General features: G+C 29.5%; 5 protein-coding genes across 10 annotated transcripts; 3 read left to right on the forward strand and 2 right to left on the reverse strand.

Moving 5' to 3' along the window:
* Positions 1-122: 122 nt before the first annotated feature.
* LOC128394319 (uncharacterized) lies at positions 123-2,530 on the forward strand. Its single transcript, XM_053354636.1, has 2 exons — positions 123-1,937; positions 2,007-2,530. The coding sequence occupies exons 1-2, from the start codon at positions 1,070-1,072 to the stop codon at positions 2,186-2,188; spliced, it is 1,050 nt and encodes a 349-aa protein (XP_053210611.1). The 5' UTR covers positions 123-1,069; the 3' UTR covers positions 2,189-2,530.
* A 78-nt stretch (positions 2,531-2,608) lies between these two features.
* LOC128394313 (translocating chain-associated membrane protein 1-like 1) lies at positions 2,609-5,017 on the reverse strand. Its single transcript, XM_053354627.1, has 6 exons — positions 4,776-5,017; positions 4,459-4,626; positions 4,010-4,341; positions 3,641-3,751; positions 3,407-3,550; positions 2,609-3,260 (listed from the first exon to the last, which is right to left on the reverse strand). Exons 1-6 carry the CDS (start codon positions 4,902-4,904, stop codon positions 3,005-3,007), a joined length of 1,140 nt encoding a protein of 379 aa, XP_053210602.1. The 5' UTR covers positions 4,905-5,017; the 3' UTR covers positions 2,609-3,004.
* A 1,175-nt stretch (positions 5,018-6,192) lies between these two features.
* Positions 6,193-13,993, forward strand: LOC128394314 (protein numb-like). 6 transcript variants are annotated; one of them, XM_053354633.1, is made up of 7 exons: positions 10,691-11,144; positions 11,433-11,469; positions 11,712-11,923; positions 12,178-12,255; positions 12,601-12,928; positions 13,483-13,734; positions 13,820-13,993. In XM_053354633.1, the coding sequence occupies exons 3-7, from the start codon at positions 11,714-11,716 to the stop codon at positions 13,957-13,959; spliced, it is 1,008 nt and encodes a 335-aa protein (XP_053210608.1). In that variant the 5' UTR covers positions 10,691-11,144; positions 11,433-11,469; positions 11,712-11,713; the 3' UTR covers positions 13,960-13,993. The 6 variants fall into 6 exon arrangements, with proteins under 6 accessions (XP_053210603.1, XP_053210606.1, XP_053210604.1 ...); XM_053354628.1 differs by lacking the exons at positions 10,691-11,144; positions 11,433-11,469 and adding an exon at positions 6,193-7,672; XM_053354631.1 differs by lacking the exons at positions 10,691-11,144; positions 11,433-11,469 and adding an exon at positions 9,030-9,214.
* Positions 13,994-14,098: 105 nt separating this feature from the next.
* On the reverse strand, positions 14,099-14,967 carry LOC128394322 (DNA-directed RNA polymerases I, II, and III subunit RPABC2-like). The gene has a single exon (XM_053354640.1). It carries the CDS (start codon positions 14,808-14,810, stop codon positions 14,436-14,438), a length of 375 nt encoding a protein of 124 aa, XP_053210615.1. The 5' UTR covers positions 14,811-14,967; the 3' UTR covers positions 14,099-14,435.
* A 154-nt stretch (positions 14,968-15,121) lies between these two features.
* Positions 15,122-24,656, forward strand: LOC128394321 (SEC14-like protein 1). Its single transcript, XM_053354639.1, has 4 exons — positions 15,122-16,330; positions 22,250-22,399; positions 22,829-22,960; positions 24,196-24,656. The coding sequence occupies exons 1-4, from the start codon at positions 16,268-16,270 to the stop codon at positions 24,478-24,480; spliced, it is 630 nt and encodes a 209-aa protein (XP_053210614.1). The 5' UTR covers positions 15,122-16,267; the 3' UTR covers positions 24,481-24,656.
* The last annotated feature ends 439 nt before the right edge of the window (positions 24,657-25,095 follow it).

Genomic DNA, 25,095 nt, shown 5'->3' on the forward strand with positions numbered 1-25,095 from the left:
ACTAGGCATAAGAGATTTTGTTCTTTCCCACCAGGTGACACTCATTTCGATTCTTTTTGTCTGTTGTTGTTGTTGTTGTCAAAGATTAAAAACCAGAAACAATTGACAACATCAAATGACAACATCAAATGTTGTTTATCAATCACTCTGATATTTTATAATTTAATTATCTGTAAATTGTGTAAATCAAGTGTTTTATATGTAAATAAGTAAAATCGTAATTAAGAAAATATATCAACAAATCCCTTGGAACAAGTAACATTTAATTGTGATCCTTTTCTTACATAATCAAGTATCTTTTTTTTTCTCTTTCTTTTTTCCTTTGTTTGTTTTTTTTTCTTTAAAGAGAATTAGCTTTCTTCTCTTCTTCCTTTTTTTTCTAATCATTTGAATCTGTATTAATTGATTATTTGTTTAGATTCAAAGATTGAGTGATTGAGGCCATTTGGTTCTGTAATCTGAATTTTACAGTTAATCTGATTTTCTCTTTCTTTCTTCTCTTTGTTTCTTTGTTTTGTTTACTTCTCGGGCTTTAGTTGCCCCTCGCCATCTTTATTTATCTTCTCTCTTCCTTTCTCTCCCCCTATCTTTTTTTCTCTTTCTTTCTTTCTTTCTTCCTTTCTTCTCTCTCTCTCTCTCAAGTTGTGTCAAATTTGTGAGAGACTCTTTTTCAACAACCATTATATAATTACCAAGAATTAATTTTCTCCTCTTCTTGGTAGCCATTTTTTATCTTCTGCAATTTTGATATTTTGTTATAGTTTCTCTTTAGAAAACTTCTCAAAAAAAACAAAGATATAAATTTCTAAGGTCCAACAATCAAGATAATGGAATCAAAGATCCATTAGTCTTAAATACGCAATTAAAAGGGATAGTAGCAAATAATCAAAATTGACAAAGCTCTCTGCCAACTCTAATATATTAACAATCTGTATCTATGGTCAATCTAACCTGTTGAATCACTTCCAGTGTTTGGTTGTTATGTAACTTGTGCTTCTTATTACATCACTTGCTTCATCTTTCCTGTTTTCTTCATAATTCTGAATTCAGACTGTTAATCAATTGGATAATGTTCTCCAGTATTTCGTCTTATCTGTTTGGCTCAAATTCTGAAGATGGTTCAGAAAATTTGGAAGAAACTCTGGTTACCGAACCTAATGGCGGTGATTGGGTATTAGTTGATTCCAAGGAACAGGTTACAAGTGTTGGTCAATCAATTCTGATGGATTCTGATTCAAATAAACCTGATGAGGATAAAGAGAATGATTCATCGGATGATGCATCATCAATATCATCACTAAGTGAGTCGAGTTCAACTGAACATGATGATGAAAATGAGATGCGCTCTTATGTCACTGCAAAACCTGCCAAAAAAGTGAAAAAGCCCCGAAAGCCTCGCATCATCATCGACGATCACAATGGTTTCAGCGCTGGCCTAATGGATGGTTCATGGTTCGTTACCCCACCGCCTTGTTTCATTCGCCATAAAAAATCAAAGAAACGTTTAATTGCTTCATCGCCAATGGAAGATATGTTGATTGAACATCCATCCATCAGTGTTTACCAAGCCAATACTTCAACTGATTCGTCAATCAACAAACCAAACATTACGCCATTTGATTATCTTATTGAGGCATTTGATTACTTTCCATCTCTAACTGCGATCTCTAAAAATATCGCTTGGCCAGAGTGGAATGGACAAACTAAAATCAAGATTCCAGCCGCTCGATTGATCAGCAAACCAACAACATCAACCCAACGAAAATCACCCAAAAAACAAAATTGCTCAAACAGACAACAATTAAACTCACAAGATGACCACCACCAAGCCAACTATAGCAGCAATTACTTCAACAAGCTTCCTCAAGTTAATCAACCTCACGCATCACGTGAACTCCGAGCATTGAATAATGACGCAAATCAACATGACAGAAACGGTAAATTTTTTACTCCTCTTGAATTCAACTTGAATTTTAATTGTTTCATTATTTTTCATTTTAATTCAGATTACCTTCAGGAGATTAACAATTTACAATACAATTTAGCACCAATGCAAAAAGCTATCAACCAAGGATCTCAAAAATTTCTTAAAAAGTCTTTCCTCAACCGACAAAACCTGGTCAAGTCTCGAAGTGACCGCCGACGATTTACTCAGCCACCCAAATGTCACCCACTGAAAATGTGCTGATCTGAAAAGATCGTTATTCAATCCAAGTGATTTTCGGACCTTCCAAACATCAACGATCACCAACGATTTCAAAATTTCTCAAACTCATAATCTTAATTCTTTCTCCTTATTTATCCAATAATTATAATTTCCTCTTAATTATCTTAATCATTCTTACTCTCTTTTCTTACTATCTTTTCATCAATCAAAACTTATAATTAAGTTTCATTTCTATTAATCTGAGCAAATACACAATCATTACACATGAACAGTTTATATCTATGATAAATTTATATGTAATCTTAACAAACTTATTTAATTGATCACAATATGGCTCATGATAATAAAGAAAAACCAAATTAATCTCATTTTCTCAAAAAATCAATAATTTACACGCGAAAATAATTTAATTATGAAAAAGAAGAAAAGGAAAACAATCAATTAAATGTAAAAAAATATTGATTTTCTTTCAACACCCATAAAGACAATTTATAAATTCTGGAGAAAAGATTATTACAACAATTAGTGATTTAGCTTTTTCATAATGACAATTAAAATATATTTTTTGCTTCTTTCGTTTTTTTTTGTCTTGCCATTAATTGTTTATTTTTTTTTTTTTGATTGATTTTATAATTAAGAGTTGATTATAACCTTTTTTGATAAATTTTTTTTTCGATTTATAATATAATGCTGATGTTTCGTTGACATCATGTAAAAATTTAACTGCAGTAATTAAATTTAAAACGAAGAAAAATCAAACAATGTTGTTGTTGTGATTGATTAATTGTTTCTTTTTCTCTTAGTTGCAATTAGAATTAAAAAACTATTAAAAGTTTTTTAATGTCCCTTAACTTTACCCGATTTAGCAACTGTTGATTTTTGATTGACCATTTTCTTGGTATTTTGATCAACTTCAGGTAATTCACTAACATCATCGTCGGTACGTTTCGGTTTTTTTGATTGACTTTTGAATGATTTCTTTTTGGCCTGTTGCCTCTCCATTGCTCGTTCTCTCATTCGTTTCAAATGGAATGTGATAAAGTTCCACATCATCCATGCTTGCAGGAAGAATAGAGTTAACAGGCAGTTTATTCTATTCAGATGAAAGAGATAAATGAAGAGAGAGAGAGAGAGAGAGAGAGAGAGAGAGAGAGAAATCAAGTTAAATGTTATAAGAGAAATATGTTCATCAAGGGTAAAATAATTTGATTAATTGGCTTAGAATGATTAGTGACTTACCTAATTAATTGTGTATTGAAATTTCCTTGAGAGATGGATAAGGTACCTTTCTGATTAACAGCCAACCCATACCAGAATGTTAGTACAGACAAAGTGATTGATGCCAATCTTGTGAATACGAACAAGATGTTCCATACTTTGAAACTATTAGAATGAGAGAGAAATAAATTCATCATCAGATTAATATAATTGTGGTCGATTTCATCATCATTCAATTTTCTTTTGGAAACTTACCCGTGTTCAGAGACTGGGGTCTTTTCGGCAAAATAGCATAGTCGGGAAAAGTGGAACAGAGCTTCAACTGTATAATGTAAAATTGAAAGGCACAAAGCAATTCGAGTGAAGCTGTTGAAATTCAAGTGAATGAAAATTAATTAGCGTGTTAATGATGAGTTGTAATTGTTGAAATGGATAAATTCATTGAGTATGATAGCCATGTCATCAATAGAAATAAGATAAGCAAGAAAACGGATATAATCATCATTTTCTAAATCTCGATAATATCGTAATATCAATAGTAAGAAAGTCTAGTTTCTTTTACTCTGTGAATTTGCATGGAGTTTACTCAATGAGGTTGATTAAGATGTTGAACAAGTTACTCACTTCAGTACATAAGCGGCAGTGAAAAAGAAGAGATAAAGACTTGAATAAGTAATCCTTGGACCCATTTCCTCTTTTTTAGTCTTTTGCAAATAAAGCTCAGGGAAGCTGTGTAACCAGTAAGATATTTGGATAATGAAGTAAAATTTGAAAAGATAAGACATATGGTGATATGGGTAATCGATCCATAATTTAGAAATAGACCAAAGGTAGCCTTCTCTCCTGATAATCTCGATGCCCCAAATAACGGAAACCAAGTAGAAAGCTAAAAGTTGACCACTTTCATTGAATTTACTATGTTTGATCTTTGACAAATGAAGCCGACGATTGAGTTTCTAGAAAACCAAAAAAAAGGAGAGAGAGAGAGAGGAATAAAAAAACAATGAGATGACCAAATCGGAAGAAAAGAAATGATTACGTTTGCACTGTTATTTTGGGTTAAAATAACTTACATCAAGAAGATATTCTTGAACAACAGCATGCATAACAATGGAAATTAAGAAATAGAAGAAAATTAGAGCCAAATCTTTAAGACCATAAGAGTACAAAACGGTTTGCTCGTGCATCTCGGTGACATTATGGCTCATCACGATAAAAAGGCTTGCCATAGGAGAAGTTGCCTAATTGAAAAGATCACAAAAAAAGAGAATCAATAAAAACATAATATTGACCAAGAATATGATATAAATTAATAACTCAATAATCAAATTATCGATGAACAATTGTTCTCAACAATTAATTTACCGGTAGAAATTTTCTCTATTCTTACCTGGAAAAGTAGACCAACGATGAAGACCATGGCCACGCAAGAGACAATATCCGGATGATTTTGGATGAAAAATTCATGGCTCAGGATCGGTGGATTTTTGACAGCACCGGTACGTCGTTTAACAGGCATTTTGGTTTAATTAAAATTAATTTACTTTCCTAAACAATTAAAACAACTAAGAGAACAAATTTCTAACAACAATCTGCTTTCATCAGTTTAAGATCATCGGTTGACAACTCGATCAACTGTTAACGTGGAATTCCTTCGATGACAGCGAACCTGTTGGCTGAGAAAAGAACTTCAATTCGATTTAGTGGTAAATTCAAACGTTTTCGATTCTTTTTAATTTAGATTTGATTATTAATTCCAATTAACTAATGATCGACATGATTGAGAAATATTATAAATCATTATATTGGAATTTGGAATGATCTTCATTTCTATGGAGTAAAAGGTTTAGGTTTGCAAACGATTTTTGTAACTGGACAATTTGGTTGATTTGGAAGCAAAAATTACGGTGAAAAATTTAAATCACTGATCATCAATTCATCGTCATTGACGATTCGTCAATTAAATTAATCCCACAACCACAAAGAGTTAAATGGTTAATTTAAAGAGAATCGTCCTTGATCTGGAAACGTCAATAGAGAAAAACGAAAACATTGAAAAAGAGGAGAAAAAATTTTCGCTTTTGTTTTGTTTTCTTTCCTCTTTCAATATTCAAGGTTCAACACAATTTAACTGTTGATTAACAATTAAAACAAACAGTTGAAGATAAACGAAAAAGAAGGCAATTAAGTGAAAATTAATTAGAGTTAATAATCAAAACATTAATTGACCACAAACAACAAAAGAATAACATCACCAGCTGATTGATGGAAAAGGTAATGAGTCATAAATTTTTGTGCATTTTCTTTTTTCTCTCCGATCTCAGGTCAATATGATCTTCTAATTCTTCAAGGAATTCAAAGTCATACCCCAAAGGTAAATGACCATAACTCGATTCTAAGAGGATGTTACATATTTCGTCTTCTCCTTTCGGCCAAGAAAGAAAGAGAAAGGAGAGTCTCAATTGTTATCTTGTTCTCATCAATTTCTCAAGATTTTATCTCTCTCTCTCTCTCTCTCTCTCTCTCTCTCTCTCTCTCTCTCTCTCTCTCTCTCTCTCTCTCTTTTCATCTTCTCTTTGTTTGTAACTGTATACCTCGAATTCGTATCTTGTTGTCCTCGAAATGATCAGGTAAACTCTCTCATTTTCTTTTCTCTCTCAATCATCAGTCTGTCTAAATTCTCTTTCTACTTGTATGATTTTTATGTTCTCCTGCTATTTGACTGCATAGTTTTCTCTCTCTCTCTCTTCTTGCTATTTATCATCATCTTTTACCTTCTCCATCTTCTAGTCTGACGTTTATTTCATCGTTTTAATTCACTCATTAACTCACTTGAATCTCTCAAAGAGAAAAGATAACATTCGCTTACCTGTTTCTTTTTTTCTCTCAATTTTTTCTCTTCTATTTGATCATTTATCTTCTTTCATTCTCTTTTTAGTTCCTTGAATATATAATCTTTATCTATCCCTGTGTTCAACATGTTCCATGTAAAGTGACATTATCACTCTTCTCCTCTCCCGAATCATTATCATCATCATCATCATCTGCATCTATCATAATCAAATATCATCAGTATTTGTCAGTTACCATTTTGTTTGACCAGTTAACATTATCATCAATTAGTTGACGTTTTTAGTTTCTCTCTTAAATTAATTATAATCTAATTCTCCTTGCATTGTTTTTTCTCCTTCTTTTAAACAGACTATTTGTTCAAGTTAATTGTAATTAACGAGGTGACACAATTTTATTATCTAACAAGTAACCATTTAAACTATTTAAATGGTTAAGAGTAGTTGGTGTAAATTGTTGTTGATTAATAATCTAAAGTAAACATTCAACTCACTTTGTGCATGTATTAACAATAACTTGTTGAACCATTTTTTTGATTGTCATCTTTTATCGTCATCATTTGTTGATCACTTTTTCCAATCAATTTATTATTAATTATCACCAATCGCCATGCTTTTACTTTCTTCTTGTGTGTTGAACGCTCTTAAATTACAAGTTACACCCTGAAAATTACTGGTTAACTTTTTTCTCTGGGATAACAAGCAAAACCTAAACACAAAAGTGAATTCAATTAAAAAAAAGTGATCAAAATAGGAACTTGGATTAAATTCAATAAAAGTGATATCATGATTATTAGATTGTAACTAATCGCTTACCTGTTGATTTCTCGCCAACCATCTTGGTTTCCATCTCTCATCTCTTTATCCAATTTTACCCAATCAATATTTATCATATTACTTATCGTTTTTCATTTATACTTGTACAATATCTGTGATATTATCTTTCCATCGTCTTTGTGAAAAACATGAAGTAAAAAACCAAAGTCTTTGTATCTCCTTTGCCTGATGATTACACATTGGAAAAAAATTTCTCATATTAGTCAATAAGAATTGGTTATCATTTTATATTTAACTTTACTCTTTTTTTCCAGATTCTCATACTTACTGATTATCTGATCTTCTTTAATAGTGCCAATCTTAATTGTGATTATCTTACCATTATCAACAAAAGGGAACAACAAGATATCATCACCACCATAAAAACTTCATTTTTAATTACCATTTGCTTTTCGTCTTCTCACCATTAAATCTAAATAACCTCCAGTCTAACATCCAAATAAACACCAGAAATACTTGAATCAATCAATTGAGATAATCATCATCATGGGCAACAAACCAGTACATCAACCAACACTTTTCCTCAATGAGAATACACCCAATGAAACATTTAATCGACAACCACCAGCACCAGTGACTACGAATCATTTTAACCGTCCAGGTAATTAAAGAGATTGAATCATATTGATGAGTTTTGATTCATTTTTCCAATTTTCTTGTTCCGTTAGATAGAAAACATTGAGAATAAAACACAATCATTTCAAGTAGAAATGGGGAAAAATATGAGATGAAAATGATGATGATGATGAAAAAAAAGAGCTGATGATTGTAATAGTTAACGAAGGTCATAAACTTGTGTATGAAAAGAAAAGCAGAAATAATTGATTGCTTCCAATTTCACTGTTTGTACTCACCATTTAATGGAAAGTGAAACAAGTTTTACAATCTTTTCGGGTGTGGATTATATTAAATCTTGTTTGATTTTCCTTCTTTCACCTTCCTAATCACTGATTAAACCAACATTTTATTATTCTAAATCTGATTAACCTGAAGAAAAAAAAACACCGAACAAAATTCAATAGAAAACAATTAACTTTGATCAAGAAGAGAAATGAAAATTTCACTCAATAAGAAAAGCGAGGGAAAAATAGACCAATAGAAATTAAGAGAACAAAAAAATTTTCTATTCTCTTGTTACCAACTTACATTTTCTTCTCATTTTCTTTTGGTAAATTAATCATCTCATCGGTAACATTTTATTTTCTAATTAATTTATTCTCATTTATAATTAACGTCAATTTTTCGTCATTGGATTAACCGTTTTCGTCTCATTATCATCTCGTTTTTCTTGTTGCTTTCTCATCGTTTATGACCACATAGATTTTCATGTTTACTTTGTGACTCTTGACTCCATCTTGATTTTTATTATATCTTATATATTTATCTCTCTCTCAATGTGTTATCTTCATATACTTGAAGATGATGACGAAAGAAAAGTGACAAAAATTGGTAAATTGTTGAAATATGAGAATTGTCAGTGATCTTTTTCTACTCAAGAAAATCCAATTCCTTCATCTTCTCTCATTACCTACATTGTATTTTTATTCAGTTTCCGTTCTCTTTCCTCTTCATTTTTCTCATGATTCACATAGAATCATGAATACAATTGTAGCTTCTCGATAGTTTTATTAATTTACTGTTCCTGTGATGTATTTATACAGAGAACTATTAATTACAATTAATAAAACTAAACAAAGCTACATAGGCTGTAAAGAACTTCTCATTCCCAATTACATTGACTATTGTAATCATAGATGAAATCATTCATACGATCATCACTATTATTACAATTATCAATTAAACAAATGACATTGAAAACCCTCTTAAGAATTTCCCCTCTTCCTATTTTCCATCTTTGTTTTTTTTTACTCTCATCATACAGAATTCAATTTCTACCAATAATTAAGAACTACTATCAAAATCTCTCCAATCTAAAGACAATAGGAAGTGAGGATATCCATGGATTCTCATGAGTGTTTTCAGAATGTGTTGAAATCTCTTAACCTAATATCTACCTGGAAACAGATTATCAGATGTTGGTTTTAATCATAACCATCATCACAATGAAGTGATTTTTTGGTTAACCGATTGACTTACAACTAATCAAAGTTAATTGAATTATTGAGAAAACAATAGACACCAAGTAAGTTCAATTAAAATTAACTCTTTATTGTTATTTTCCCATTCTAATATTATAGACAACACTAAACTACCTTTTAATCAATTGTAGGTAACCAGGTGAAATTTACTAACAATTAACTTATAAAGAAACAATAATAATAGACCATTTATTCATTAGCAAGAGAGAAAAAGATTCAACAAAAAAAAACATGATACAATTTTGTATTCAGAGTAATACAAAACTGGATTTGTTGATGAAGATGAAAAAAATTCACCAAATTATAATCAACGTGCATGTTGATTGTTGTTGGTCGTTTTTTGATTGCTTCTAATTCAGTCAATTGTGGCTAGAAATGATTTTCTGACATTCCCTGGTTTTATATACTGACAGTTAAATTGTCAGTATGAATCATAAACCTTATGAGCCTGAACCATGAATACCTTTTGATGCATGACGATTTCAACTTAATTTTATTTCTTCATGTAAATTGTACAATCAACAATCAACCAGACAATCAACGAGACCCAGGTAAGGGAGTGAGAAAAAGGGAGAGAGAGAGAGAGAGAGCTGCCTTTTTTTGTTGACTCTTTTAATTGTTGAAAATGTAACAGGTTAACTAGTTAACTTTGAATTTCAACCTCAACTAGTAAACATCACACACCTTAATTGTAGTTAATTTGATTGCCATTTGAATGTTAACCTTTTCCATTTTAATTGTGTCTCTTGTAGTCTATCATTTCTACTTTTAATCATTTATTCAGTTCCATCATCTTAATTTTCATCACCCATAGATTTTAATTCATCTTTTCATCTCTCATTCTGTTAATATCATTTAATTGTTTAATTGTTTGCTTATTTAATTATCCATGTGACACTTTTAAGACCCCATCTACTATTCACATTACCAATCATCTGATTTACTTTAAATTACAAAAGGTTTGTTAATATCGTTATCTATTGCAATTGTTTAATCATGACAATTTAAATGATCAAATTACATTCCCCATGTAATTTACTAATTGTGTCTAATTTTAAATTGTTAAAAAATTGCAATCATTTCAATTTCTACAGACTCAAGTAACAATTAACACTTAAATTCAAAAAACCAAATTCATTTTGAAACTAATCTCATCTCTTTTACTAACATTACAATTCAAGTACTTTCAATTAATCTCTAGCAATTAAACAAAACAATCAATTAAACAATCAGAGAGAGAGAGATAGACTAATTAACTTCATTAACTTTTAATCTGTTATCAGAAATACATTAGTTTAAATTGTTTACTTATTCAATCATAAGCCATTAATACATTTAAATTATTAATGATTGAATAAAATCAATTGTTTCCACATGGAAATAAATTTTATTTCCAACAATTAAATTAACTTTTCTAGTTTGCAATTTATTGATAATCCCTAAAGGTAAACAAAAAGAGGAAAAAATGATCACCTGGTGGTAGATTATTCAACTTTTTTTCTGTCAAATGTAATCTTATTGTTATCCCAGTTAGTTAATTGATAACATAATTTTTGTTATCATTTAGTTAACCCAACAGTAGTTAGTTTAGATTAGTTAATTAGTTGAATAGTTGATTGTTTTGTTAATCTTTTAAACTCTGTGATTTTAATTTTGTTTCTCTTCTCGATTTACATTGAATTGTGTTTACCTGATCTTCCATTCTCTTCATATTCTACCTTGTTCATCTTCCTCCTTCAACAATAAGAAAATCAAAGGAAGAGAGAGAGAGAGAAAGAAAGAAACAGAAACCATTCAATATATTCTGTTGATGGATTTCATGTTAAATTCTGTTCTATCCTTGGTATTGTGTTTTCCCTTTGCCTAACAATCATATTTTCATTAGTATATTATTAGTGTAAAACAAATACTTTCAGTATTATTTATAAATATTATGTGATATGTTGATTAACTTAAATATCTTCTACTTGTAAAGTAAGTGAATTATTTTCCATTCGAGTGAAAGTATCAATCCTTTTCCTATTATTTTCCATGTCTGTGTTTTCCTTTAGTCTTCAACTTGTTCAATTCCTTTTCCTTCAAACATAATCTTTTTCTGTTCTTTAATCTCTTTCCTTTGAAATTCTCACCAATCATGTCTTATTCTCATCCCTGATTTTGACATTTATATTTCTATTCTTTCATCTTCACCACCACCATCATTATTTAGTTTTTCTATTGATTAACTTTACACTTGTCATTTTAATTGTACATTTTTCCAAGGGAAAGTGACCTCTACCCTTAGTTGATTCTTTTTCTTGTAAGTCTCAATTTGATATGTTTTCTTTTCTCACACCCACAATATGATTACATATGATCAAGTGTCTCTTATTTTTGTGAAAACTTTATTCTAATTACAATTACAATTACAATTACAACGTGTGGACATTTATTCTCTCATTATTTCCCTGTTCATTACATTTATCATCTATTTCTGAGTGTATGTTTATTATTCAACTAATTTTCCTCTTTCTCTTTTTTTCTTGTATCTCTATTTCTCAGTGATGGACACATTAAGGAAAAGTTTCCGCCGAAGTTTTCGGAAAAAGAAGGACCATCACATCACAGAGAGCAGTAAACCTCATCAATGGCAAGCAGATGAACAAGCAGTTCGTAGTGGCTCATGTTCATTCCCTGTTAAATATTTGGGTTGTGTTGAAGTTTTCGATTCAAGAGGAATGCATATTTGTGAAGAAGCACTGAAACTTTTACGGGTAATAATCACCATTAATCGTGCTAAATATAAACATTACCCTTTTGTACCCTCATAGTCTATGTGATCATTTTTAATTGCCTATGAATCTAATTAACTTGCAATGTTTCCTATCAACTCAATCAAATTTCACTTAATCTTTTTATCCCCTCAACTATTTTTCACAATACTTGACTCTAGTTTTGTTCATGTCGATTTTTTATCCATTTTATTAACTGTTTCTCATTTGTTTTTATCTTTTTTTGTTACATTTAGGCTTCTCGACGTCGACCTATCAAAGGTACACTTTTTGTTACTGGCGACGGCTTAAGGGTTGTGGACGAAGAGACCAAAGTAAGTGGACCAAAAAGTTACAAATACCAAAAAAATTGTTCTTTTTTCTTTTCTAATTCGTCGAATGGTTTAGGTCAAGGCTTTTTTTTCGTTTCGCTTTTTTTACTTCATCCTACAGTTTTTGTCCTTCTCTTACTTTCACTTTCATTCTGAAATTTTCTACTTCTATTCCCTCTCTACTTTTGTTTCTTTATTCTGATTGATTATATATTCCAACTTGAAACACCCTCCACCAACGCTGATTGTTTAACAAATGCTCATACTAATTACGAATGTTTATTTTTGTCCTTCACCATCTCTCTCATTCTCTCCCATTCTACCTTTTATCGCTTTTTTTACTAAAAGGGACTTCTTGTAGATCAAACTATCGAGAAGGTATCATTCTGTGCTCCGGATCGTAATAATGACAAAGGATTTTCTTATGTTTGTCGAGATGGTACAACTCGTCGTTGGATGTGCCATGGTTTCCATGCTCGTAAAGATTCAGGGGATCGATTAAGTCATGCAGTTGGGTGTGCCTTTGCGGTTTGTCTTGAAAGGAAACAAAAACGAGACAAAGAACTGGTTTCTATGAATTTTGATAATAAAACGTCAACATTTACTCGGACTGGATCATTTAGACAAGTTTCACTCACTGAAAGACTTACGGATGTTCAAGCCATTAAACCTTCAGGTAATAAGGAGGAAGAAAAAATGAAACGAGAGACAATTATCAATATAAATTGTAAGAGTATTATGTCCGTGAATATTTATTTGTGTAAGTGATACACTAGTAATTGCCATTATTAAGCTATAATTATGTGTTACTCTGGTGTTATTAATTTTCCAGGTAAATTTTTATTCATGCATTTGAATTGTGAAAGTTTTAGTCTTGCTGGAACTAATTGAACTTCTCAAATTTATATATTAATATCTTTGAGAAAGGAATCATGAATGATTAACTAGTTATTGTTTCATTATTAATTGTTTATGTCTACTATTGGTGAATAATTAAATTGAAACAATCATATTAATAGTTACAATGATTCTTTTAATAACAATATTCATCCCATTTAAAAGGATAATGTTTGGTTGCGTGTTTATTGTTTCTTCACCGTTTTGTTTTAATCTCTGATTAAAAGTACACCTTGATCTTATTATTATGTTGATTGGTATCAAAAAAAAGACATTTGCACCTCATGAATATGAATTAATTTTTAATTGTCTTTCGTTTTCCTTCAATTACAGAACCACCACCATTAAAACCAGTTTATAATCCTTACGCTATTGAAAGGCCACATGCTACTCCTCAACTCTTACAGCGACAAGGATCTTACCGAGGACTCGGTGGATTAAGCCAAACATCACCATTTAAACGGCAATTATCATTGCGACTTAATGATCTTCCATCTAATCTGGAACGGACAAGATCTCATTCATTGGAATCATCCTCATCTGATAATTTCTCAGTCAATCCTCGAGCTAATGGCAATTTAACAGGTAATTTCATCACAACACTCAAATTAAACCTCTTAATTGTATTAATCTGATTTCTTTTTTTTTCTTCTCTCCTTCTCTTTAATAGTTGCACCCATTCCAGAAGCTTCACCAGCATCCGAGAACAAAGCTGATGACATCAGCGCGATGTGTAAAGAGATATCAAGAGGATTAACACTTCTTAGCAATAATGATGATCCTTTACACTCACCAACAAATTTTTTCTAAAATCAATTAAACAAAATTTTCTTTTCGTTTGAAATCCACAATCCATTGAATCGTTTGCAAGACCTGAAAGCATCATTTCTTTGCATTCGTTTGCGCGATAAATTATTAATTTGAACGATTAAGATAAAACTTTTGAATGTACAAGTGAATCGGCCGTGACCTTTTTAATGAATTGAAGAAGAAAAATTATTTATTACAAAAAAAAATATGTTGATTATGTTCAATGTGGAAATAAATTCTAACAACAACGGGAAATCCTAGACATTAACCATTACAGAATCGAATCTATTTTTCTTTTGTTTTATGATAATGAGAGAGTTTGAAAGTTGATGAGAACTAAATTATCGAGGAATAGAGCAAACCAATGAACGGAATTAAGAAGCAAAACTTTTGCTCACAAACGGCCAATAATTAATTCATTTTCTCAGAGTTGAGTGTTAATGTGTTCATCTTGTTGAATGACTTCAACAAGCAAATTACTCAGTCATAATCAATTCGTTGATTCCCCAATCTTCATATGAACCATCAGGTAAATATCGACGGATGATAATAGGAATTTTCCTGGCTTTTAACTCTTTAAGTGCAATGTCCAGAGGGTCAGTTTCTCCATCAAGTTCAACCATAATCGGTGCACACATGGCAATTTGTAAGGCACGAGTGCCAATAACTCTTGCTCTTTCATATTTAGTAAGATAGGGAGTGGTCACTCTATTGATATTCTGTCGCCCAGTTTCAGTGCCCCCAGGAGCATCTAGAACATCAAAATTATCCGCCTCCATGGCCTCATCGGCCGGTGGCTCTTCATCAAAATCATCAAAAATTTCCTCACGATCCTCATAATCGTCCGCCATGTTTACACTCAACACAAGAGAACAGAAAAAAAAGAAGCAAAAATAGCAACAATCACAATCAGCAGAAACTCGACAAGACAATAAAATTTAATAAACTGATCAAACAAATTCCAAATCAATTGAAATAAAACAAAATTAAAGAGTTAAAGTAAACAATTAAAATTCACCAGAGAAAATGATGAAAAAAAGGTAAACAAAACTACGCACCGACTTTTCTTCTCCGAATGTGCTGCCATCTCTTGGATGGAATATCACATTTCTCTTCTTGTGCTTTCCCTTTTCTCGGCTTCAGATGGAGACGAAGAGCTAATAGGAGAGATACTTAATCATCTTCTTTTTTCCAATTGTTATTAATCAATTTTTCCAACATTTAGTATTTAATCAATCTATTTAATGTATATGTGTCTACTAATTGTTTTCTAATTGTGTTGGAACCTGGTGATCATGTTAATAATTAATTCTACTACTCTGACAATCCATAAGGAAAAATAATTGTATCTCTCTTTATTGTATCTGTGTAAACCTTATTCTCTCTCACTCTCTGTCTCTTTATTGTTTCTCAGTTTATTTTTTTTTTCTTCTCAGTCTCTGACCATGAATCTAGTACTTGATCTATTTTATTGAAAGAGAAGTAAAATAGCCAATAAAAGAGAGAGAGAGAAAAAAGACAAGGTTTAAATAGTGAAGCAAAAAAAAGAAAGGGTGAAAGGCCGATGTCAATTTTAACCTTCAACCATCAAGTGATGAAAAAATAATTATTGTCTTTTCTCAAATTCTTTATTGGAATCAAACCTTTTTCTCTCTCTCATCAATCTATCATATTTATATTCCACTTATATTATTTTATATATTCTCTCAAACAAGTATTATTATTCTGTTTCTTTTACCGTCTCCTCTAATATCTCACTCTTCACATTTCCATTTCTCCCTCACTCCTTTCTCTTTTTTTTCACAATCTCTTTTCTCCCTCTCATTCACTCTATCATTTCCTCTGACATCCTTCAACAATTTGAATTCGGATGATCACCATCAATACACATTCTATTGAGAAACTTGAAAATCATTCCTACTACTATTTGAAAAAGTGAAAACAAAATCTCTTAATGGTGTGTCCTCTATTCTTGGTACAAAAGGAAGAAAAAGGATTAAATTCTACCTGTAAATCTATCGTAAAATCAACAATCAACTCTAATTACTGTTTATAGTAAATCACAATTTACATTTCGTTTGTCATCATTCCAGATTTTCATCTAATCAACACAATATTTATACACAGATTCTCATTCTCTCCCTCAACAACAATAACAACAATCTACTGATCATCATCACCGCCAGTTTTTTCCCCATCAACTTGATTTACATTTTGTTTACTGTATAAGAAGAAATCAACTAAAAGGAAGATAAAAAGAGAGACAGAAAGATAATATCCCCTTCGGGACTTTGATTATAAAACAAAAATGGTGCAAAAGTATAAATCACCCATTAGGGTTTACAAATATCCATTCGAACTGGTTATGAAGGTGAGAACAATTGATTATTCATTTTCTCTTCCCTTTTCTATTTTATTAATTATTCTACTTCGTCATCAATCGTTCCTCACAACAATATGTGTGTTTGTGTGTAATTCTCATCATTATTTTCTTCTATCGTCACGATTGTCAACATTACCCTAATCATACAGCAAAAACCTGAAGAAAAAAACACAATCACAATAATGTAACTTCACATCATTCGGTATCATTGAATTACGTGTCATCATACAGGATGAGATTCAATTGTTTAGTGTTTGTTACTCAGTGATTTTTAATTTGGAGAGAACAAAAAAATCGGTATCAATGAGGATAATTGAGCTTCTCAAGTTGAAATTTTCTTTAACAACTACTACGTTTATCTGAGAATCAACGAAAAAAAGATCATGATAAGACAGAAAAAATCGTCACAAGAAGAAAAAAAAAACTCGAATTGAAAAGTGATTCTCTTTTTGAGGATAACTTTCTCTCGATTTGTTCCAATTTAGATTTGAAAACGAATTTCGAATAGTTTTTGATTCATTGAGATATAGTTCATTTTTCTATCGAATGTTATATCTTCCATTATTATGATGATTAATTTTATTCGCAATCAAGATAATCATCATGAATTGGTGGTTCAATCGATGAACTCGAATTCGAATTCAAACCTTGAACATAGAATTTTTAATTTTTCTTCTCTCTCTCTCTCTCAAATTACTTGATTATTATCAAGTAATTGAAGAACTAGAATAAGATGAGAAAAAAGAGAATAGTTTCTCGAAGGTCTTTCATTCTTAATTCCTCATCATCATCATCACTCCGATCATCATCTGGTTTCTTGACTTGATGTCCATGGGCATCATCATAATGTTGTTAATTGTTGAACGAAAAGTTTCAATGGTTCTCATTATCACCCGAAACTTAATCATCATCATCAATTAGTTCACAATACATGTAATTAAATTTACTCTTGATTAGTTTAAACATGTTGAATGTATAATAATTATTATTATGGTAATTATTATAAATTGATAAAGATAATAACTAATTAACTGCTAAACTCAATCAACCATTGATGACCTTTAACTACAAACACACTAATCAGCTGTCAATAGTAATTAACCAATCTTATCAATATGTTTTTGCTTTAACTCTCATTGATTTAGCTTGATTGTTTTCCAAGCTTATTTGTATTATTTGAACATCATTCAAATGATCAACAAATTATTTACTAACCTTGAATTTAATTTACCTGATAAACTCCCCCTACGATACAATTAACCTTTTGTTGTTATTGATGACACATTAGATGATAATAGAATCCTGTCACTCTTAATTGTCTGATAATCGTTGATCTAATTATTTTTACCTGTTTATCTTTCTGTGTTTCTCAAATTTTATCAATCAAAACAATTACATTGTTGATACAATTTGTCAACTTGTAAACTCTCATCTATTATTATCATCTTAACCATCAGAATGATTGGACAATTGAATGTCCAATTATTTGGGAATGAAATTATAATCATATTATTCATTATAACTCAAGATGGAAATTGAGCAAAAAGTTATCACCTTAGTTTCTGGAAACATTTTTCACCTTGAAGTTATTTCACCTAAACCACATCATCATTATCATGATGATGATGATGATCAACACCATGATGATGATGTGTATCTCTCATAACAGATGTTGTTCTGCTTTCAAATCTATGAATTATCATGATGATAATTCATGATAAAAGTGAAATTAACTTATCATCATTTTTGTTAATCTTTTTGGTTTTCCATTCAAATTAATACTATTTGTCTAATGATGATGATGATTTGTACTGTTTTTTTGTTTCACATGGAGAAATGAGACTCGATTTATCTTCCAATTTATCTCTTCCATCATCAATTATCTGTTGATGATAAAAAAAAATCAACAATTTATTTCCCATTATTTGTGTTTCTTTTATTTTCCTTACATAACCAGATTGAATTAATAACATCAAAATTGTAATCACAATCACAAAAGGCTAACCTGTCAAACAATTTACACAATAATGATGATGTTGCTGATTTGAGTTGATGATTGATGATTTAAATAATCTTGTCTTTTTGTTTAATCATCACTACATCATTTTCATCACTCTCATGACATTTAACCTGAAAAAATGTCTCTTTTTTTCACCTTAATCTTTTTCTCTAAATTTTTTTTCTTCATCCTCATCTTCATCATTTTTACTGTTATTCTGGTGCTGTTGTTATTAGTTAGTTCTGTTAATTAGTTTTTCTGGTTTTCATTATAATCAGTGAATTACTATTTTAATTATCATCACCATAATTACTAACAATTATTAAAAGCAATTTATCTCAGGGAGTTAAAGGGTTAAAGTTACTTTTATTTTCCCTTGGTAATGAATAGGGAAAATATCGTTGGGTGAATGCTAAAGAAAAATGAAAATATTTTTCTATTTTTTTTACCTCAACAATTAAAGATTAACAACTGAATTAACTTTCTCTCTCATCATCTCCCATAGATTTACTATTTACTGTTAGTCAACGAAATCTATTTAATTGTCTAACTCTTTGGTTTTTGTATCCTAATTAATTGCTTCCTATTTAACTCTTGTTTCTCAATTAAAAGTTATCCTCTTTAATCAATGATTAATTTTAATCAACTAGTTTGATTAAATTAACATTACCATGACAGAAATAAGTTGATTGTGTTTTCACACCTTAAGATGATTAACTTAAAAGTGACTCAATTTATTAGTTAAGATTTTTCCTTGTTTTTTATTCAACCATTTAAACTTACATGATTTTGACAAGTTAATTAATTGTAGTAAACATTAATTTACTCATTCAATTGACAATAACAATATAATAATAATAATTAAAAGACAATTAGTGTTAATTAATTGTCAGTCAAATGACCCTAGTCTAAAATTGTGATTACTACTTGAACAATTAACAACAGGTAATCAATCAACTTTGAAAACAGTTTTTCAATTGTGTCATTAAAACACAACAATTAATAAAAATCAATGATCAGTAATTGAAAACACTTTCATTCATAACACTGACCATTTATTAACTGATAATCACAGCAATTAAATGATTAACTTAATCACAATTTACTTACCATTAACATCATCACTTCCTGTTGAATTTAATGTTTCCTTTAATCCATGAGAATAAAAAAAAACACTTCCAATTGAATGTTGATTATTTTTCGTCATTTTCAAACTAATAGATTCCAATTGAATCAATTTCATGGTCATCATCATAATCATCTTGATCATCTCCATGAGCAGTTGATTGAAATCGGCTGAAGTTGTCAAACATGTTGTTAGACTGAAAGTATTAATGAAATTCTGATATTCAGATTTATCGTTAACTCAATTTCTTGCAACAAGATTTAACTTCCTTCTTGTATTCCCTCATCATCATCACCATCATGCTGATTACTAGAAATCATATACAATCTAATTACCATCAAGTTAATTATCATAATCTTTTGTTATTATGTTTCCATGGCTCTTATTGAAATTGATTCACCAACAGAATTTATGAAAATATTATTAATAATAATCTCGACTTGGACAATCAACTTTTCTTGATTGTTATTCTCATGGTTAGTAAATTGATTTTACTCTCATATTGATTTAACACTAGGATGTTATTGAGAATAGGTTGTTGTTGTTGATTACTTGTTTTCTTATTGTGAAATCTAATCAAGACTTTCAACAATTAGGATTAAGGTATTAACCAATTTTCCCATTTATAAGGAGAGGATTTAATTAAGTGGATTAATTTTTTTTTTCCTTTTCATTGGTTAATTTTTAATGACTTACATTTGATTTATCCAAGTTGATTAAGTTTCTATTTGTTATTTTAGTTTTCCATTTCTGATAAATTGTTTCCTCTCAAGTTTAAATTGTTACTTTAATTTTCTCGCATTTTCTTTGCTTGTTAATCATTCTAGTTAATAGTGGAACGTGTTAATTATTACTCTTTGATTATTATTCTAAGACCTTTCTTTATTTACCTGTACGTGATTATTTTCATTGATTGTGTTTATTACTTTCTCTTTCTGATTAACTTGATTGTGACAAAATTAATGATATTCAATTGTTAGACATTGAGTAGAAATTTTAACAATTAAACCTTGTAACAATTGTCTATTTTATCACCTGATAATTTACCTGGTTAAATTTATCATTTGTTCCCAGAGGAAATGAAATGTTAATCAATTGTTTTGATTACAATTATCATCATTTAAATGATTAACTTTCACATAAAGTTATCAATTATTCAACCTTTAATTGTCATTTCTGTATGTATTATAATCTTACCCTTTTTTTTTATATTATCTCATGTTAATTTGATTGCTACTTAATTTTAAATCAATTTCTCTATTGGTTAACTTGATTACTATCATCACTGATCAGGGTCATTTGATTATCTCCTTGATTTAATAGTGTTGAAAAGTTAATTCACTTTGATTTTGATAATGATTAAGATGATGAAATAATGATGATGACGATTGTTAATTCCTTACTAAGGTTTCAATTACAAAGTTATTACAATTTAACGTAATTATGAATACAAAACTTAACCAATAATCATGAAGATGATTAATCAATGACGTTTCAATATTCACCTCAAAATGATTAACCATTTAATTACATATAATCAACCCAAACAATCAATATCAATATAAAAATGATTTTCTCTCTCTTTTGTATATTAACTTTAATTGTTATTGATTAGTTGATTTATATATTTTTGCTTTTCGATTGTCATTATAAACCAATAAGCTATAGAAAGTTAATTATTATCATAAATAGATGATTAAATATCCAAAGTAAAGTTAACTAATTAAGTTAATCATTTGCCGGAAATTACTCGTTGACTTTGGTTCCTTTTTGGTAAACATCAAACAATATTTAGCTACTTTAGTCTTCAACAATCAACCATTAACTTAATCATCATGATGATTAACATGAAATTATTACACAGATGAAACCTCTTAATGGTATTTTTATCCTTATAACTATTGATCTAATTAACTAATATTAATAACACAATCAATATACATACACCTTTTATTGACTAGACATGATGATTAAATTGTTGTAATTTATTTGATGGTTGATTGTTTGCTATCTTCAATGGTAAACTGTTAATCTTAATTGTACAACCCTTTTAGTTTGATTATATGTTTGATTCATTTTGATTATATTGTAACCATTTTTTATTATTTTCATCATTATTTCATTGATATTTTGTATTCTTGATTGTTATCAATATTATATACTAATGATTGTTTATAAATCATTAGTAAATCTTATTTTAATCATTATAATTTGAATGAATAAAATAAATTGTCTTTCAACAAATTAAATCAATATTTACCTCGGTACAATTTATTTAACTGAGATCATTATATTCAATTGAACTTGTAATACAACATCAACTAAAAATCAATTGTGATTAACCAGAAAATTAGCTTAAATTGATTAACTTTGTATACAATTTTGTTTAAATTATTACAACAATGAATCTTAATTAATCCACTCAGAGTTTAATACGTAATACACAATTAAGACTTAATCATTATTGTCAATAAAAGAAAATCAATTCAAATTTTGTTGAATTTTAAATGATTCAAGTGATGGCAACAATTTAAGTTCAAACTAATTCTAAGCATTGATTAATTGATGATTAATCAATTGATTGTGATATTTTTCCTTGTTTGATTGTAGTTTTTTTTGTAGTAAAATTAATGATTAGAAAATGCTGTTAATGAGAATGACGAAAAACCTTACGCACTTATTGATTTTCTGATAAATTTCATCACAATTTATTGATTTTTCTAATTGCTGATTGTAAATTATTAATTCTAATTTTCTCTCTCTCTTTTGATTCCATTCACAGGCCTATGAAAAACGATTTCCAACCTGTGACATGATTCCAATATTCGTAGGAAGTGAGATAATCAATGAAGAAGAATCAGATGATGGTGCTATTCAGATAATCGAAAGACGATGTAAACTCAACGTCGAAGCTCCTTATTTATTAAAAAAGGTGGATAATAAATGCGACAATTAACAAATTCTAAGATAAATTAACCAACTATAATTATCTTTCAATGAAAAATCAATTTTTTCCAAACCTTTGATAGTAATTGTTTCAGTGAATCTGATTTAACTTGAACACTTTTCCCCTGATAATTATAATGACAATTACAACCAGACAACACCTCTGATTTGATTGTAATTATATGATTCATTTGAATGTATAATAAGCTTTTGAATGATTAATGATAATAATCTAATTATCATGAGTGTCTAGAAATTGTGTCAATGTAAATCAAATTTAGTTACAATGATCAATGTGACACTTTTATCCTTCATCTATTTTAGATCAATTCTTTTTGTTTCCTTTTCCGATATTATTTTCTTTCTCTCTCTCTCTCTCTAATCATTTTTATCTTATTTTCTTTCATTCATTTAGATGTCAGGAATTGATTATTTCTATTGTATCCAAAGGAATACATTGGACAGAAGGAAAAGAACGCTCGTAATCGAAGCCTGGAATGAAAGCTTTGCTTCTCGAATTCATATTAAAGAATATTGCACTTATTATGTAAGTTATCATGTTCGATAATGTTCATTTTGATCATCATCATCTTCGACAACCAGTTAGTCAATCAATTGAACACAAACAATAACAGAAACTTCATCAATCAATAGCATGTTAATGTTACCCTGTTATCGTATTGACTTATGTACATTCAACTGTTAATATCTTTTGATAAAGTGAAAGTGAATACTTTTAATCATGATAATGATTATCAGGTAGAAGATAAATTATTTAATCAACTATATAATTGATTTATATTCTTATTTGATAATGTTCACCGTTAACTGAGATTAATTTTATCGCAAACTATTGATTATATGATTGATTTACTTTTTCATATTCATTGATAATCTTGACTTACTTTTTTTTACAATTTACTCATTGATTCAGTTATTTTAGTTTCTTTGGTGATTTCATCTGATTTTCATTCAGAATCTTGATTGAAAGTCTTGTCCTTTTTTTGTCAATCATTTTTTTATACTTACAATATAATCAGGATTTTCACTGAATTAACTATTACAAGTAATTAATTTACTGTTATATTATTATTAAGGTAATTTAAGTGAATTTCCCAAAGGTTATTATGTTGACTTATCATGGAAAGTTAATCCCACGCAATTAGATTAAATTGTTTATGGGAAAAGTTGTTTTGTCTCAAATGTTTCACTGAAATGTTAATAGTTAATCAAGTAATTACTAATTTGGTATTAGTTTTAATTGTTTGAAGACATATAATTTTTACTCGTTAACTTTACCTCCTCTTGATTTCCTTTACCAAACATTATGATTCTCATGTTGATTGTTAATCATTTAAATCTAGTATTTATTGTGATGAAAGTTTTTACAAACATTATCAATCTAATACAATCAATAATAATTGTTACCACTCAATGATCAATGGTCAAGAAAATCAATGATAATATTGTTGTATTGAAAAGGATTTGATTTCAGTTTTAATCAATTGAACAAAAATAATACAATCATGTATATTTGTCATGGTAACTTTGCAATCCTATTGTTGATAGTAGTTAATTAGCCTTAGGCAATTCAATATATTTACAGTTAATATCATGCTAGGAGATTGATAATAACAAAGTAATGCTATTAATAACCATTTGAATGTCAAGTCAACATGTCAACTGATAAAATGATTTGTTTTTTAAATTGTCAACTTGTCTAATGTTTTTCTTAATCTCCAAGTTAACTTATGTTTTGTTTAATTGTTTATCTTTAATTAGGTTCACCCTGAAGATCCCGAGTGGACTTGCTTTGAACAATCAGCCAGTTTAGAGGTTAAATCATTTTATGGACTCGAAAGTGCTGTTGAAAAGTTAGCGGCCAAACATTATGCCGCCAATGTTAATAAAGGAAAGGAAATAATTGAATTTCATATTGAAGAACTGAGGAAACAAGATATCACCTATGTACCTCCGTTCGTGGACCAGATCACATCAAATTCATGTAACAATGAGAAAGAGTCAATTCATTATCCAACGGCAAACAATTACTCCGCAATTATATGACTGTTGTGTTTAGCATCATTTTCAATTTCACCGTTATCATAATCAACTAATAACAACCAATTTCATCATCGTTTCATCAACAAGATTATCACTTTCATCTTCATCTTCTCAATCATTTTTGTAATGATCTTTACCTTTCTCTCTGTCAAATTTTGTGGTCTCCCTCTCTCTCTCTCTCTCTCAAAATCAACAAAACTTTCAATTGCTCTCTCTCTCTTTATCTCTCTCAATCAACACTCATTTCTCAATCTATTTCACACTCGTTCAAAACAACAATTAATTGTTTTCCTCTTTGGCCTTCGAATTTTGTCTTTCTTTTTATCTCTTTCAGTCTTTCTTTTCTCTCGTTGTTCTTTCAATTCTGTTTTCTCTCTTTTTCTCTATCAAACCACAGAGATTTCAGAGAATAAAAAAAACCATAGGTCTTAAGAGTTTCCTCTTAAGATTAGGCAATCTCAAGAAAAAATTAGTTCCTTTGTCATTATTTTAACTCTTCGATTACTTTTTTCTCATCCACTTTTCGTTATTCCATTGGAGTGGTGCTAACCTTTTAATTACTTTGTTTTTTAATCTTCTTTTCTCTTCATTTTTCTCTGTTTCCATCCAATTGATTGT

Source organism: Panonychus citri, unplaced genomic scaffold (genome assembly GCF_014898815.1).
Source record: "Panonychus citri isolate SS breed McGregor unplaced genomic scaffold, ASM1489881v1 Contig00139, whole genome shotgun sequence".
NCBI lineage: Eukaryota > Metazoa > Arthropoda > Arachnida > Trombidiformes > Tetranychidae > Panonychus > Panonychus citri.